Here is a 16,031-nt window from a genome sequence, read left to right as displayed (position 1 = left end):
TTTTAGTTTTTTCATACCTTATTAACCAGGTGCAGGATTCAAAAAGGTCAGCGTAAATATTTCGTAATACTGTTTATTTTCAAGTCCAACATAGTGCTCACTGCTCAGTCAATGCTGATACTGAACTGTTGGTTGCTGCCTTAAACACAATAAAATAATATAAACTTAATATGAAAAATATAAACATGTATTATATAAAAATAATGTTAACCTGAATTACATCAAATTAAAATAAACATAAATTATATAAAAATAATAAAAACATAAATTATATAAAACAATATAATATGAGCTTTAATGATCAGAAACTTGGACTCTGTAACAATAGAGTCAGACTCACATGAAATTAAACTATTACAGATGCTCTGATTCATTGCTCCACTACTTTTGGTTGCAGCACAGCGCACAGCCAGTCAGTGCAGGAAACAAGCACGTCCCAGTACGTCACTATGATGGTGCTGTACGGCACTGACAACTGCCGAAAAACTGTCGTAAAATTTGTTTGGAAAATGTGTCAGATTAATTTAAATCCTAAAGGCTATTAATATTGTCAGAAACTAAAACTAAGGACATTTTGTCTTTAATTTTGGTTAGTTTCAGTTAGTTTTGTGAACACAAGATACAGTTTTAGTTAACTTATTGTTTGTGTTTTCTTTTCTAGTTTTTATTAGTTTCAGTTAACTGCAATGTATTTTAAATTTTAGTTTTCGTTTTTGGTTTCGTTTTAGTTAACTATTACAACCTTTGTTTGTACTAATACTTTTAAAGATGCTGTGAAGAGGATCTGTTTTGATTGAACTCGCCACCTTGTGGCCCGCAGTCTTCGCACACTGTCATAAATTACTTTTAGTGAGGCGTGTGTTTGATTTTGAATTAAATGGAGATCAGATCCCAAAAAATTTTATTTGTTTAAGACAACTGTTTACTGAATACAACGTGCTGAGGTGAGGTATTTATCAGTACAGTTATGTAGCACAACGGTTTGAAATGTGACATCAAGTTGGCTGTATGTTAGCGAGATCTGCAGCCCCATGCTCCAACGTGACACAAAGTAAACACTGTCAGCAGCTGGCAGCCTGGTGCTCTAAGACAAGTCCGTAATGTAGGGGTGGCTCGCGAGCCGCATGTGGCTCTTTGCCTTTTGGTGTGTGGCTCTTCGATCCATTCATAAAAAAACATGTATAGTTATGAGTAGTGGTGTGCCGATCAATCTAATCTATATAAATATGGATGCCAATGTTGGGATCAGTTGGGATTGATACTTAAGTTTCAGTTTCTCTTCTCTAGTATAAATTTAAACACACAAACACAATAAATCTCGCTTTGAAAAATGGAAATGTATTGATTTTCATTTTATGACAATTCGTTTATGAGTGAGAGGAAGTGTGTTTGTAAGACCACGTGTGTGACGTGGCTCTCTGCAGTACCACTGTCTTGGTCTCTGACTGATTTGGCCAGCCCTGCCGTTATGTGTAACGTTAGTGAATCCTGGTTGTGTCTAAAGCTAAAGGCTAATTAGCCTTGAACAGACCACTGCAGAATGAGTGCTGCATGTGGGTTGGAATGAACATTAGCAAAAACAGATTAGCCCTTTTAGCCTTTAGCTCGTGCTCTATCTCTCTCCTGTTTATCTTTCTTCTGCTCTTCTGTCCTTTTTCTGTCTGACAGTTAGGCTCCAGTGTCCACCATCACTACAAAATTAATCACAGAAATCGTTTTCAGCAGAGAAAAACACTAAACTTCATCAGCCGGCGTGGTGTTGTCATAGAGACTTAGACGTGCCGTAAATCAATCCAGTCCTAGTCGACCCAAACTGGGAGCCAAGAAGTAGGAATTTAAAATACTGTTTAACCAGTAATATTGGCGCTGATAATCTCATTTTAAAGTGTGGATAATGATCAGGCAGATATCTAGAAGGGAGACTTTTTAAAGATCACTTTCAAACTCCTCACAGCCCCTTTAACAAAACACCTCAGCTCCTTATATTTTCCATTCTCTTTAAAAGAACATGAACTCTTTTCATTTCCATTTCTGTGTTTCTCTGAGTGAAAGAGAAGAGGAGCTTCAGGAAACAGACAAGAGGGACACAGAGGTGTGTAACCGGGTTAAGACAGACAGGAAGTCTGGCACCTCTCCTCCAAAGTGTGCAGACAGAAAATGAGACGAGGAGAAAAGGTGTGAGTGGGCTCCTGTATCTCTATCTTTGTGAGGACCTGTTAAATTTTCTGAGGCTGAGAGTGAGGACTTTCTCTTCTCTGAATCACTTCTTCAAAGAGCTGCTGGGACGAGGGCTTTGGTTTCAGGCCTCGGGTTTAAATTACCTCTGATGTCCAAATGATGTGTCTGCAGAGCACTCCAATCTTTCTGAGAGAATAATTTCATACGGTGGATGACGCTCAGCCGTAAGAGATGAGGTATGGAAAAAGTAGTATAAAAGTCAGACAAACTCTGGTTCTGTGTTAAATACGAGCTCTGTGAGAGTTAAACTGTCTTATGTTTGCTTATGGCTAAAAAAAGGAGTTCAAACACCTTTTATTGTGTCTGTATTAACAGACTTCAGCACCACGGACAGCATCTTTAATAGGCAGGAAGTCCCCCTGTTGACACTGTCATAAAAAATATTAGTGCTGTCAGGCAATTAAAAATATTAGTTTAATTAATTACAGGATTTGTTATAATTAATCTCATTAATCTCATTCTAATCTCATATCTGCTTAAGGTTCCCAAGTACAAAAAAAATGAATTCTAGGTCATTACAAAACTATAGTGCATGACGAATCAAATTAATAAGCAATAGAGAGAAGATTTGTAAATCCACATTTTTTTTCAATTCGTTTTTTGTTTTTAGGTTGTGCATGGGAAAAGAGGAAAGGCTGATTCATGTGTTTGAACTATGTCCTGATCTTGATCTGACAAAGGTAACTGGACTTGAGTTCTTAAAGAAGGCTTCTTTACTTCTTAACACACCAGTGGACGAAGCTTGTACATCTAAGCTTCTAAGAGTTGTAAACAGAGTCGTTGACAATGTGCCTGGGAGTCGTGACAGACCTAAATCAAGAATCTTTGATTGTCTATGGTTGTTGTAAGCAAAGTGGTAACCCAGTTTCTGAAAGTCATTGAGATCTTCTGTCGTCCGAAGTTGTCGTAAGCCGAGTCATTCCCTCATTTCTGGAAGTTGGGAGTCTTCAGGTGTCTAAACTCTTGAAATCAGAGTTGTTATAGTTTAAGTGTTGCCAGGTGCCGCCTTGTTGGCTATAGCTGCCTTTTGCTCTCTCTGCTTTGTCCGTTTCTTGTGATTTTTTTCGTCTCCTTTTCGTAATCTTTGAATTAGGAGTGGATCATTACTTTGTTTGGCTCATTTGTTGGTCATGGACACCAAACTTTTTGTGTCTTCAGTGATATTTTTACTACTTTTTCTCCTGTGTTTGTCAGGAGATCCTACATGTAACCATGGCTGCATTGTTTACATGTGAAATCGGCTGTTAGCAGCCTGTAGCATGTCAATGCTAACTGGTGTAAGGCCTGATGTTTCCCCACAAGGTGAGGAGAAGGAGGTGAGGATGACGTGCTGGTTCTCAGGTGTGAGCTAAGAAGTGACGGCATGGACCTGTCCTTCCATCCATCGTTATTGGGAACATAAGATCTATCTCCAATAAGATGGACGAGCTAGCTGTGCTGACCCAGCAACAAAGGGGATACCAGAAGGCAGAGTAGTATCATGCTATTCACAGACCTAGGAGCTAACATCAGACACCAATTTTTCTTTTTTTGATTGCTGCTGTGACTTCAATTTTGTTTTACTTGTTGCAATGACAGTACATTTCTATTCTATTCTATTCTATGTGGTTGTCATTAGCAGACTTCAGTATTTTGTTGTCATCCCGAGCAGAGTTGTGACCTGGTTCCTGAGTCTTTAAAGATCCGTGGTCATTGTTAACTTGTTGACCTAGTTACTCTGAGTCATTACAGTTTTCGGTCGTCTGTGGTTGGTGTTTGCAGAGTTGTTAACGTAGCTACTGTTGTGACTTGGGCCAACAACTCTACTGACAACTCTACAGGACAGTACCGGTAACAAATGACCCTTCAAGGGTTTAATTTTCTAGCCCTGTCCACCAGTCTGTTAAGAAATGAAGAATCCTTTCAGAGAAGAGGTGACACGTCCTCAGCAGCTCCACCAGGTCCAGTTTTCCCTTTATAGGATCAGTCTCTGGACTATGATGACCTGGATGACTGAGGAACTTCACAGACTTTAACCCATCTTTAACCCTCTTTAAGACTTTCAAAAAGATGACACTTTAAAGAAAAGACCTGAACTTGTGTTAAAGTTTTATCACGGTGTAGTTTTGATGCTTTAGCTGCATTAAATGCGATTACTCTGTCCACCTCGACTCTCTGAACCACATCCTCGGCCTCAGGGTCAGACGAGTGTATAATTCACTACAAGACGTCACAATAAGGTCTCTGCGAGTTTTTTTAAATCCTGTTTTCTGCTTTAATATAACTCAGATGAAGAGACTTCCTGTTGTGTTTATGCCTCTAAAAGGTTTCTGGCTGTTTCCACCGTGTCTAAACTTATAAATATATCTGTATTAATGTTTTTTTTTTTAAGGCAGGAATGAAACTAAATCCAAGCAGACAGAATTTAATAATTTATTATCTCACATTTCATAAATAATTTTGCACCTGGGATAAAATAAGAAGCTCACCTCTACGTCTGAATCCTGCATGGCGGGCGTCCTCTCTATGCATCATTTATGAACTGTATCAATATATTATTATGGCTTTTATTCAAATGGCATGTAAATGCATTTAATGGGATATGGTTATGATTTGTAAGCTGCTTATTTCAGGTAAGTCTTCTTTTGTAAGAGGAAGCAGCAATAAATTATGTAAAAGTAATTACAGCCAGGCAAAGAGGGAATCTTTTTAAGTATATAAAATCTCTGGCACTGAAACTAAAAGTTGGATTTATCTCTAATATTTAACTTCGAGTTTGAGAGCCAAATAAATTACATCCTCCGCAGTTAAATTTGTATTGTGTTTTGCAATAAAACTATCCAGATTCAATTAAGCAAAAGTGATCCCACAGCTAATCTGGAGCCCATAAGTAAAAAAAAAAAAATGTATTGAATTTAGGGATGAAACTTTTTGATATTTGTTGGTGCAGGAGATAACATTTACGATTCTTTCTCTTGCAAACACTGCATTTTTACCTGATGGTTTATCTTCTTTTACAGGTTTTATTTTGCACTGCTGTTGCATGCAGTATTCATGAGAATAAACTGATTTTTTATTCTAACTTACATGCAAAGTTTTCTTCACGTCGCTCAAGCATGAGCAGAAAGGTTTCTTTACAAAACTTCAATTTTGTGCCTGTTTTGTGATTTCAGTTTCCTCCAACCACTGACAAAGACTGTACTTTAAGTTTTCAATCAGGTGACTTTAATTTGCATAAATTTATGAAACTGCTTCTTAGCTCTCAAACTGATGCCTTTGTTGAATTATCTCAGTGTCTTTTTTTCTAAATATATCTGTTTGCTACAACAACTGATGATTTTTCCTTTCCTTTTAAACATTTCTACTAAAACACACTTTGCCTCAATTTTTGCACATCTTTAACTGTTTTGCTCCCATTTTTGCCTGCAATATAGTTTATAGGGATGGGAAAACCGGTTCGTGTTCAGAATCGATAAGAAATGTTTCAATCCATTGATATCATTAGCCTTTGTGCTTAACGACTCCCTTATCAATATTTTACATTGTGCCGGGGCCGCCAGGCCTTACGTCGTTAAGTCTGCTTCAGCTATCTTAGCTCAACAGTTAGATAACGTTTCCCAAGAAAACTCTTATTCAGGATTTTCAGCTTGAAGTTTTACTGAAGAACTGACTTCATAAAGAAATGTACATCACTCTCTCTCAGGAGATTCATATTCAGTACATTCAAAATGGTCTAAATCACCTTATTTACCAAAATAACAAAATAGCGCAAGCTTGATGCTAACGTATATGGGAAACTGCATTGATATGCTAACAGTTAGCATACATCAGTTTAGCTTCAGCTTCAGAATAGAATTTCAACTTTCATCACAGAAACATATCACATAAACTCTTTGTGAAAAATACTGAGAATTTCAAATGTCAAAAGCTAACAGGCTAATGAAAGGCTCATGGCTGACTTCATAACTATGGAAAGGTTCCAAACAACTTAAACCATTGTTATAACCACTTTGAGACACAAGATGGCCTACTTGAATTATTAATATATTACAACACAGCACATCAACGTCACATTGTGTGGAATTTTTACCTCTTTCTGTTTAATTATGCCCAGAAATATCCAGACTCAGGGACCAATTACATTTAATTCACTTACAGTAAAAACTCAATTAAATGTTGTTGACACAGAAAACCTGTAAAGCTACTTTTTGTACCACAACAGGAATTGATAATGGAATCGATAAAGAATCAGATCGATAAGCAGAATCGATAAGGGCATCGGTACTGACAAAATCTTATCAATTCCCATCCCTTGTAGTTTATCATGTATGGTTTATGTACAGTTTTCAGAGCCTTTGATTTTTACGAGCCTTACATAAATGAAGCGAAAGGTGCAAAATCGGTTGAAGGAGGTGGTATTGTGCTCTTTTTTAAATCTTTAATGTGTTCCTTTGGGGCTCCTGTAGTATCTACACATGATTTACACCTCAATAAAGAAAATAAATACCTATTTTTCTGTCCCTAGTGTGTTTGAAAACCCGTTTTTCAACCTTTTCTTTCAGCTGCTGTCTCTTTAAGGCTCCCTACTCCACAAACCCCCTTCACTCTGAATGGCCAGCCGTACAGAAGAAAAGTTTATTTTAGAAGTTTTCATACTATCGTTTGATGAATTTTGTGTAATTATTATGTAAAGATGATGATGACGATGATGATAGAGTGTCTTCATCATCCCCTGCCATCCACCTCAGTTCCTCTCTTTAACTTGAACAGTGGCTGACAACAGGCGAGCGAAACAAACACATCCTCTTGTTAACTTTACTGGCAGAGTACCCACAATGCAACCGTTTCATCAGCCTCACACACACACACATCCATCCACACACACACTCTCTCATGAAGTGTTTGGTCGGCTGTGTTTTGGTTAAAGTCGTGAAATTATCAGATTAAAGATCTCAAAGAGGAAAGTAACGCTCCATGAACTCCAAAAATAGATCTGATTCCACTTTGTTTAGTGTGTGCTTTAGTGTGTATGTGTGTATGTGAGTGTGTGAGTGTGTGTGTCCCTGAGGCCCTCAGCAGCACGGTCATTATAACACACATTATGATATAATTGACTGTTTTGTTGGCTGCAGTTTGTCAAATCAATAATTCACACTTTAAATGTTTCACTTCTTTTGACGGAGGACGGTTGCCCCGAGCGGAGAGCGGGAACAAAACGAAGACTCAAACACGAACGGCTTTCGCTCATTACTGCAGAAACGTTTTATCATCACACTCTGAGTGTGAGCTGAGCTGAAGAGAGGACTGTTCAGATTTTTATCTGACTTCTGGTTTCAGATTTGATATATTTCTTGGTTTGATATGTTTTTAGATAAAAGTTTTGACTCTTTCCTGACCCTTTTTGGTGAAACACACAGGTTAAAGAGGGGGTATGCCACAATGTAAATTCTTAAGCAGAAACCTGAATGTAAACTGCTCAAAATGTGCCTGAAACACTTAAGTTTGCCCATAACTCTGCCCCAAACAGTTCTCCAGAAGGCTGACCAATTAGAGTGAAGGGGGTTTGTGGCGGGGGGAGCCTTAAAGAGAAAGCATAGTGTTTCAGAAAGAGGCTGAAATGAGGGTTTCTAAAACAACAACAGGGTGTCCATTTGTTTCTAATATTGGACACCTTAAAGGGCATTATTCTGCTTATACCATGAAAGAAAGAAATATTAAATCAATCATAAAAACACTAACAGGGTGTGTTTGACAAGGAAACAGCTTCATTTTCAGCAGATATCACTGGTAAACTGGCATTTTGACCCATCAAAGAGGGGTTTTGTTGTTTTTTTTATTCTTTACTCTGTCTCCATTTCCCCCCATGTCTCTATTTTCCCCAAAATTTGAACCATTATACCCCAAAATATTCAACTTCACACTTGCAAAATTTTGACTTTATCTCATTAATATATGACATGATTTGCAAGAATGCTTTTTTAATGAATTTGTGACAGTATTTTCCCCAAATATTAAACTTTTTTTTTTTCCAATTTTCGTTTTGACAATTTATTCTTGCAGCTTTATATTTTTTCCCCCCAAAGTTTGAATCTTTATCTTGTAAAGTTGTTGCTAAATTTCAGAAATTTTTAACATAAATTTAAAAAATTTAAGACAGTATCCTGAAACTTTTTATTACCATGCTTTAAATCAAACTTTTATCCCACACTTGGGATGTTACACCAAAAATGTTTTTCTTTGATCTCATCGTTTTATTACTTGGTTCTCAAAAATGTGTAACTGTTATTTTTTTTCAAATAAAGTTCTAATTGTCCCCTCCTGATCAATTTTATTCTCATAATTTTGTGACTTTATTCCTAAAATGTTTCAACTTTTGGTCTCATTACTTTGTTTCATTATTCCTGAAAATGTTCAACTTTTTACATGAAATACATTTTTTTTTTATTTCTTAAGAGCTTCAACTTGTACGGCATATAAATGTGACTCCATCGTCTAAAATTTCCAGCTTGTATTTTTTCCCCCTGAAGGTAACCCTAAAAGTTCTTTATAGATACACAACTTTTTTTTTCTTTTCTCTCATAAGTTGTGTGTTACATCAGAAAGTGTTCATCCCAAGATTAAACAGTTTTATGAAATGATTTTTAAAAATTTGAACTTTTTTTTTAATCAATGTGTGATTCTCCCCCAATTCAATTTTGTTCTCATAATTTTGTTGCTTTATTCCTATTTTTTTTTTGTGTGTCCTTACTTTGTTGCATTATTCCTAAAAATGTTCAAGTTCTTACTTGTAATACATATTTATTTTATTTCTTAAAAGTCTCAACTTTTTCTGAATAAAAAAGTGGCTTTATTTTCTCCCCCTGAAGGTTATCCTAAAAGTCCTTTATAGTCACACAACTTTTTGTATCTTTTCACTTACTTCAGACTGTAAAATGTAAAAATCACCCAGGATTGAAACACTTGGATTCCCTTTAAAACTAAGCTCAGGTCTAGACCCAATACTTCAGACCTTATTTGTGACAAAACAATGTTGTTTTTTGACTGTTAAAGTTGTACGTTTTTCACAAGAAGCAGCTGAGTGGATTATTTAATATTTCTCGTTGTTGCGTGTTGCCAAGGTCGACCACAGCTGTGATACAAAGTATCATTTCAGAGGGCGAATGCACCTCTTACTGTTTGTGTGTGTCCAGAGGATGATGGGAATTTTTTTTCAAAGAATCAAAGTCATCAAATAGGTTACAGAAAACTATAAAATCACTCATGTTTTGTCTACTGTCTTGCCGTTATGACTAATAAACTGTGAAATTGCGTATGTTCACATATGTTCAGAGTTTCTGTTGCCATGGTTACCAACTAGCATTTGAGCCAGTGCAATAATTTAGAGCAATCAACCAGACCATGGAATAAAAATCACATAAGATACTACAAGGGCCTCAGAGAAACAGATTAAAGACTAAAAGACTACAAACCCCCTCTTTAATGAGTCAAAGCAACAGTTTTTCAGAGATATCTGCTGAAAATGTGTTTGTTTCTTTGTCAAACACATCCTCAGATCACTTTCAACACAAGAGTATTAAAAGAGTTTGATTATTATCGCAGAAAACTTCTTGAAAATATCTGTGAAAACATTATAATCATCTCCCCCTCGTCTTTCTGAGTGTATTTTTATCTCTGTGTGTTTGATTTGAAGGTTTTTATCATTTCAGCACTTCGAGGTGATTCTCATCGTTCGGTTTGTTTGGTGGCTCGCTGACGCTCAGCCTCCAGAGGGATGACGTTTGATTCGTCAATCCCCGACCGCCGTAATGACGGGCTGAGCACTCAGGGACCTATTAGAGGGAAGTGGAGCAGCAAAGCCTCATGGGAAGGAAATGATGCTGGGTAATTTTATACATGTGTGTGAGGAGATAAGCTGAAGCTGTAAACACAGAGAGGAGGAAAAACTCCCCCAGAGATAGATGCTGTGTTTTCTCTGCTATAGCCTGACATTTATAAACCGTCTGGTTTTAACTTTCACTGATCCAAAGTTTCGGTTTCTTTGAGCTGTGTTCGCTCTGATGTTGAGTTTGAATCTGGCTCCACATCAGCTCGACGTTCCAGGCGAGTAAAAACTGCGTTCCAGGTGTCAGCTGATTGGATCCAGGACTCCAGACGCCATTGATTAGCTCTGACAGAATAATTAGAAACCAGGTCGACTGAGGCTGATGCTTTAATTAATCTGCTGGATTTAATTTAACCCTCAGGTGGAGCTCTGCAGCTGCAGGACCTCGGATCACTTTGACCTTTCATTCAAAGGCTGTGAGCTTCACCGCTCCATCAGAGACGTCTTTACTCCGAGGTCGCTCTGTGGAGGTCTCCTTACACCGTTTAACCACAGCAAAGAGTACGACACAACTTCTACCTTCTCACATCCCGGTTTTCTCTGCAATGATTTAGAGACGTTGAAGTCAGACTCACCGATGAAGCCGAGCTGAGAAAACTCCAGGATCATCCACTCCTCCGACGGCTGCTGCAGAGCAAAGTTCTTCATGGTGGTGAAGTAGTTCGGACGAGCCACGATGTCGTCTTCTAGCTGGAAAAAGAAAGACAGAGGTTGATTGATTACAGATCTCATCATTTATCAAAATACTCAAAAAAAATTCACAAGACACCGCACAATTCCTCATTTTAGTTGAGTTGGCTCACTCTTCCCCTTCCCTCAGAAAACAAACAAAAATCAAGACAATGTGCAAAACAGAGTGAAAATATGATTTACTAATAAATTTGTATACAAATTAGAAACACATTTTTGACATTACTTTGGAAACTGAGAAACTTAGATGTTACAATTTGTGATTTTAACACTAACCTTATTCAAATGGTTACTTTGTTCTGATAAGTTAATAACTCAATTCTTATAAATTTGTGACATAGTGTTGTCTCCCAGGAAAAAAAAAAAATCTTTTTACCTGTCAGTTTTTTTTTTGTTTGTGACTTTTTACAAAAAAAAAGTATTAACAAAATCTCATAAATGTATGATTGTATTCCCCAAATAATTCAACTTTATTCCTGTAACATTATATCTATTTTCCCCATAAAGTTTAACATTTATCTCAAAAATGTTAATCATTATATCCCAAAATCTTCAACTTCATATGATACTTGTAAATTTCTGTCTTTATTTCGATAAAGTTTATTTTATCTCATAAATTTGTGACTTGGTTTGCAAAAATGTTTTAGTTTTTTTGTATATAATTTGTGACCCTATTTACCCAAAATATTCAACTTTTTGTAAATGTACCTTTTGAAATTTATTCTTGCAGCTTTAAATATTTTTTCCCCAAAAGTATGAACTTTTATCAAGTAAAATTGTTGCTCGATTTCAGAAATGTTTAACTTAAATCTCATAAATTTATGATTGTATTGTTAAAAGTTTCTATTTTTATACTTTATGCTATACTTTCCTCTCATAAGCTTACTATGTTACACCAAAAAGTGTTCATCCCAAGATCACAAAGTTTTATGAATTGATTTCTAAAAATGTTCAACTTTTTCTTAATCAATTTGTGATTGTCCCCTCTCCCAATTTAATTCTATTCTCATAAATCTGTTACTTTATTCCTTTATTTTTTTTTTTAACTTTTTGTCTCCTTACTTTGTTTCATTATTCCTAAAAATGTTCAACTTTTTACTTGTAGATGTGTGATTTCATTTCTCAAGAGTTTCAACTTTTATGGCATAAATATGTGGCATAATTCACATGCTTTGAATTAAACTTTTATCTCATACACTTGGGATGTTACATCAAAAAATGCTCATCTTTGATTTCATAGTTTTATTATTGTTTTCTTATTTTTTATTTTTTTTAATCATTTTTGTGATTGTCCCCCCCAATTCAATCGTATTCTCATTTTTTTCTTTATTTTTAACAGTTTAAAACTTTTTGTCTTCTAACTTTGTTCAACTTTTTACTCGTAATACATTTCTATTTTAAAACTAAAAGTTTCAACTCTTATGGCACAAAAAAATGGCTTCATTTTCTAAAGTTTACAGCTTCTTCTAAAGTTCTTTACAGTTACACAACTTATTGTACCTTTTCACTCATTCAGACTGTAAACTATGAATGAATGAATGAAAGTTTATTTTGAAAATGTAGAAGACGAATAACATTATTGAGACAGCCAACAAAAGAAAGTAGTAAAATAAATAAATAAAAAATAATAATAGTAATATTTTAAATCCCTAATTTAAAATATAAAAAATCACCCAGGATTAAAAAACTTGGACTCTTGTTAAAACTAAGTTCAGGTCTCGACCTGATACTTCAGACCTTATTTGTGACAGAACAGAAACTTTGCTGTTTCTAAAGTAAAAGAATCATAGACGCTCATACCTTCTATTAATCTGAATACTTTCACAGCCGTACTGTCGTTAATGTCTCATTTTGATGTTTCAAAAGTGTTTTATGAATAAATACGGATTTGGTAAAAGTTTAAACAGAAGTTAAATCCCCCAGCTGTCACTCCAAGGCAGGGTGAGGACAGGTGTGCTGGAAAGGTGAGTTTGTTAATGGCAGTTAAAGAGCTCCTCTCCCGTGAAAACCTTGTCAACATTTCCTGATCTGAGTCCTGATCTCGGAGTCCTGCAGCAGACACTCTGCTTGTGCAGCTTCATGACAGACATTTGCTCCCTCAGCTTCAGGAACCGGAGAGTCAACGGGGAGTAATTACCTGCCCTCCCTCCCTCCTTCCCTCCCTCCCTCCCCCCTGCTGCCGTCTGTCACCGAACACCTCTCAGGAGAAGCTCTGCGGAGTTCAGAGTGAGTTTAGGTGTCAAAACAGCGCCTGGGCTCTGTGTTCCTGTCAAAACGCTCCGTGTGGGAGCAGCCGAGGCTGCGTCACCTCCAGCTGGGACGGTGATGGAGAGGAGATCGCTCCGTCGTAGGGAAATAACACAGATCAGCTCCGGCTGGGAGGGATGCGTTCAAGGACACATCACGAAACAGAGACAAAAACATTTGATTCAAGTCCTGACTGAGAGGCTGCAGACTTCCTGGAAACAGTTTCCTGTCAGCGAGCGGAGAAAGTCGGCTCGTTTCAGCAGAGAGGGGTTTTATTTAAGTCGCTCTGTCTGCTCATCTGTAACCTGGCTCTGCTTCTCTCATTATTTCTGTTTTCCTGCTTTCAGAGAATCCACAACACAAACTTTTCCAGGGGAAACTCCAGAAACTCAGGAGCTGTGTCTGGTCTGAAGTGAGTTAATAAAGCAGAAGTTAACTTTTAGACGCAGCTTCTAATTCAGGAGCTGAAAAGACGGAGGCAAAAACTTTAAGCTCTGCAAGACAGAGGCTCTGTTTCAGCAAAGTCCTGGACTTGAAGGTAATTTTTGGTCTTTTTAGCTTCATTAGATAAAGCAACTGAAATACAGTTTGACCTGGACTGTAGTTTCTGTACATGGGGCGCCTGCTTGACTATCTTCAAATCTGATGTTTCAGACTTTTGAAACCAAAAATTTATCCACAAAAGCCACAGACAAAAGAGAATTTTGTCACATCTACATCTCACATGACCTGATCCAACCAAAAGTCTTGAAAAGTAGTCTGGGAGGTGGAGCCTTAAGTGAGTCCAGCTTGGACCAGTGCATAGTTCTGACACTAAAGACTGAGCCTGATGAAGGAAACTTCTTCAAACTTCCATCTCTCTTCATCCTCAGTTTTTTCAAGTTCCTTTTTGTGTGGGTTTCTCTGGTCCGATTACCCTTTCATCTGTTTAAACATTAAAAAATTCAGTTTGAACCTGGTTGTGCTTTGAGTTTCTACCAGAGTCACTCAGTCTCCTTTATTGCAACCAGATAAGTCAGAGATCTCTTTTTAAATTCAGACCTTTGCCGAGAATGACAAAAACAGTTGATTTCTCTGTCTGAATCATGAGCCCCATCTATACAGCATCACAGGAGGTGACGGTGCTCATGGGAAACAGAGTCTCCATTAGTCCAAAAGTCACCACCTGGATTTAACTAAGCAAATAGGTACGGGCCTCCTGTCGGATAATTGCAGCATGGGTGATAACAAGTTATTTAACCCCAACTGGTGCAATGAGTTGCTTCTCATTTCTTAAACAATCACGTGGAAAGACACAACCCGTGGTCGTGGAAAAAATGTTAGTCTGTTTGACATGCATGCATCAAGCAGAGAAAACATCTAAGGAGACTGTAGAAACGACTAAAATTGGGTTAAGAACTGTCCAACGCATTATTAAAAACTGGAAGGATAGTGGGGACACATCATCTTCGAGGAAGAAATGTGGCAGGGAAAAATCCTGAATGATCGGCAATCATTTAAATGTTGGGAGAAATCAAATCGAAGAAAGAAAGAAACAAGCAAAAAAGACAAACATACAAAACACAGTAGTCGTAAATTTAAAAACTACTCCTGCCTTTCCCTCAAGTCTTGCCTTATTTCAATGTATATAACAATTTTTTTTGTTTTTTTTTCTGCAAGATATCAAATACTTTAGAGAAAGGGAAGAGGATCTTGGTAAAGGAAAAAATGAGGATTTTTTTGTGTATTTCATTCATTTATTTGTTTATTTATTCTTTAATAACACAGAGCCATTATACTTCAATATTCTAGTTATTTTGAAAAGCATGTATCTTCGTATTCTGTATTATTAATGTCTCTTTTTTTTCTTATCTCCCTTTTCATTGCTGTTGTCACTGCCTCTTTTTTTTAAATTATTGACTTATTTATGTACCAATTTATTTATTGTCACAGTTGGGGGACACATTTTTTTTGACACCACATAAATCACAAAAATGTAAAATATTGTCATCCTTGGGTCGAATTTTAAAAGATTTGTATTGAAGGTAAAACCAAGGTTGTAATAGTTAACTAAAACGAAACTAAAAACAAAAACTAAAATTTAAAATACATTGCAGTTAACTCAAACTAATAAAAACTAGAAAAGTAAACACAAACGATAAGTAAACTAAAACTGTATCTTGTGTTCACAAAACTAACTGAAACTAACTAAAATTAAAGACAAAATGTCCTTAGTTTTAGTTTCTGACAATATTAATAGCCTTTAGGATTTAAATTAATCCGACACATTTTCCAAACAAATTTTACGACAGTTTTCGGCAGTTGTCAGTGCCGTATGGCACCATCATAGCGACGTATTGGGACGTGCTTGTTTACTGCTCTGACTGGCTGTGCTGCGACAAAACGTAGTGGAGCAATGAATCAGAGCATCTGTAATAGTTTAATTTCATGTGAGTCTGACTTTAATTGTTACAGAGTCCAAGTTTCTAATTATTAATGCTCATATTAAATTGTTTTATATAATTTATGTTTTTATTATTTTTATGTAATTTATGTTTATTTTATTTTATATAATACATGTTTATATTTTTTATACTAAGTTTATATTATTTTCATGTGTTTAAGGCAACAGCCAACAGTTCAGTATCAGCGTTGACTGAGCAGTGAGCACTATGTTGGACTTGAAAATAAACAGTATTACGAAATATTTACTCTGACCTTTTTGAATCCTGCACCTGGTTGATAAAGTATGAAAAAACTAAAAATAAAGTGAAACTAAGCCTTGTTGCAAAAATCAAAACTAAATCAAAACTAGAATGTCTGCTCTAAAACTAATTAAAACTAAACTGTAATGAAAAAAAAATGTCAAAACCAACTAAAACTAAATAATGACAAATCCAAAACTATTATAACCTTGGGTAAAACATGATGACAATAAAAAAGTACATCTTTGGGATGTACTTTTTTGTATGAAAAGTGGTCTATAAATAAAATTTGATTTTATTTTATTTGATTT

General features: G+C 36.2%; 1 protein-coding gene across 1 annotated transcript in view; it reads right to left on the bottom strand.

The window, feature by feature from the left end:
- The window catches only part of mgat4b (alpha-1,3-mannosyl-glycoprotein 4-beta-N-acetylglucosaminyltransferase B), a 139,660-nt gene that overhangs the window by 23,319 nt on the left and 100,310 nt on the right, over window positions 1–16,031 (bottom strand). The window contains exon 8 of the mRNA XM_074674161.1: window positions 10,675–10,789. Coding sequence (XP_074530262.1) covers window positions 10,675–10,789 — 115 coding nt within the window. The remainder of the gene's footprint in view (window positions 1–10,674; window positions 10,790–16,031) is intronic.

Source organism: Halichoeres trimaculatus, unplaced genomic scaffold, assembly GCF_033239565.1.
Source record: "Halichoeres trimaculatus isolate MK-OKI-2021-1 unplaced genomic scaffold, fHalTri1.1 fHalTri1_scaffold_7, whole genome shotgun sequence".
Taxonomy (NCBI): Eukaryota; Metazoa; Chordata; class Actinopteri; order Labriformes; family Labridae; genus Halichoeres; species Halichoeres trimaculatus.
This window is presented reverse-complemented; position numbering and strand designations above follow the sequence as displayed.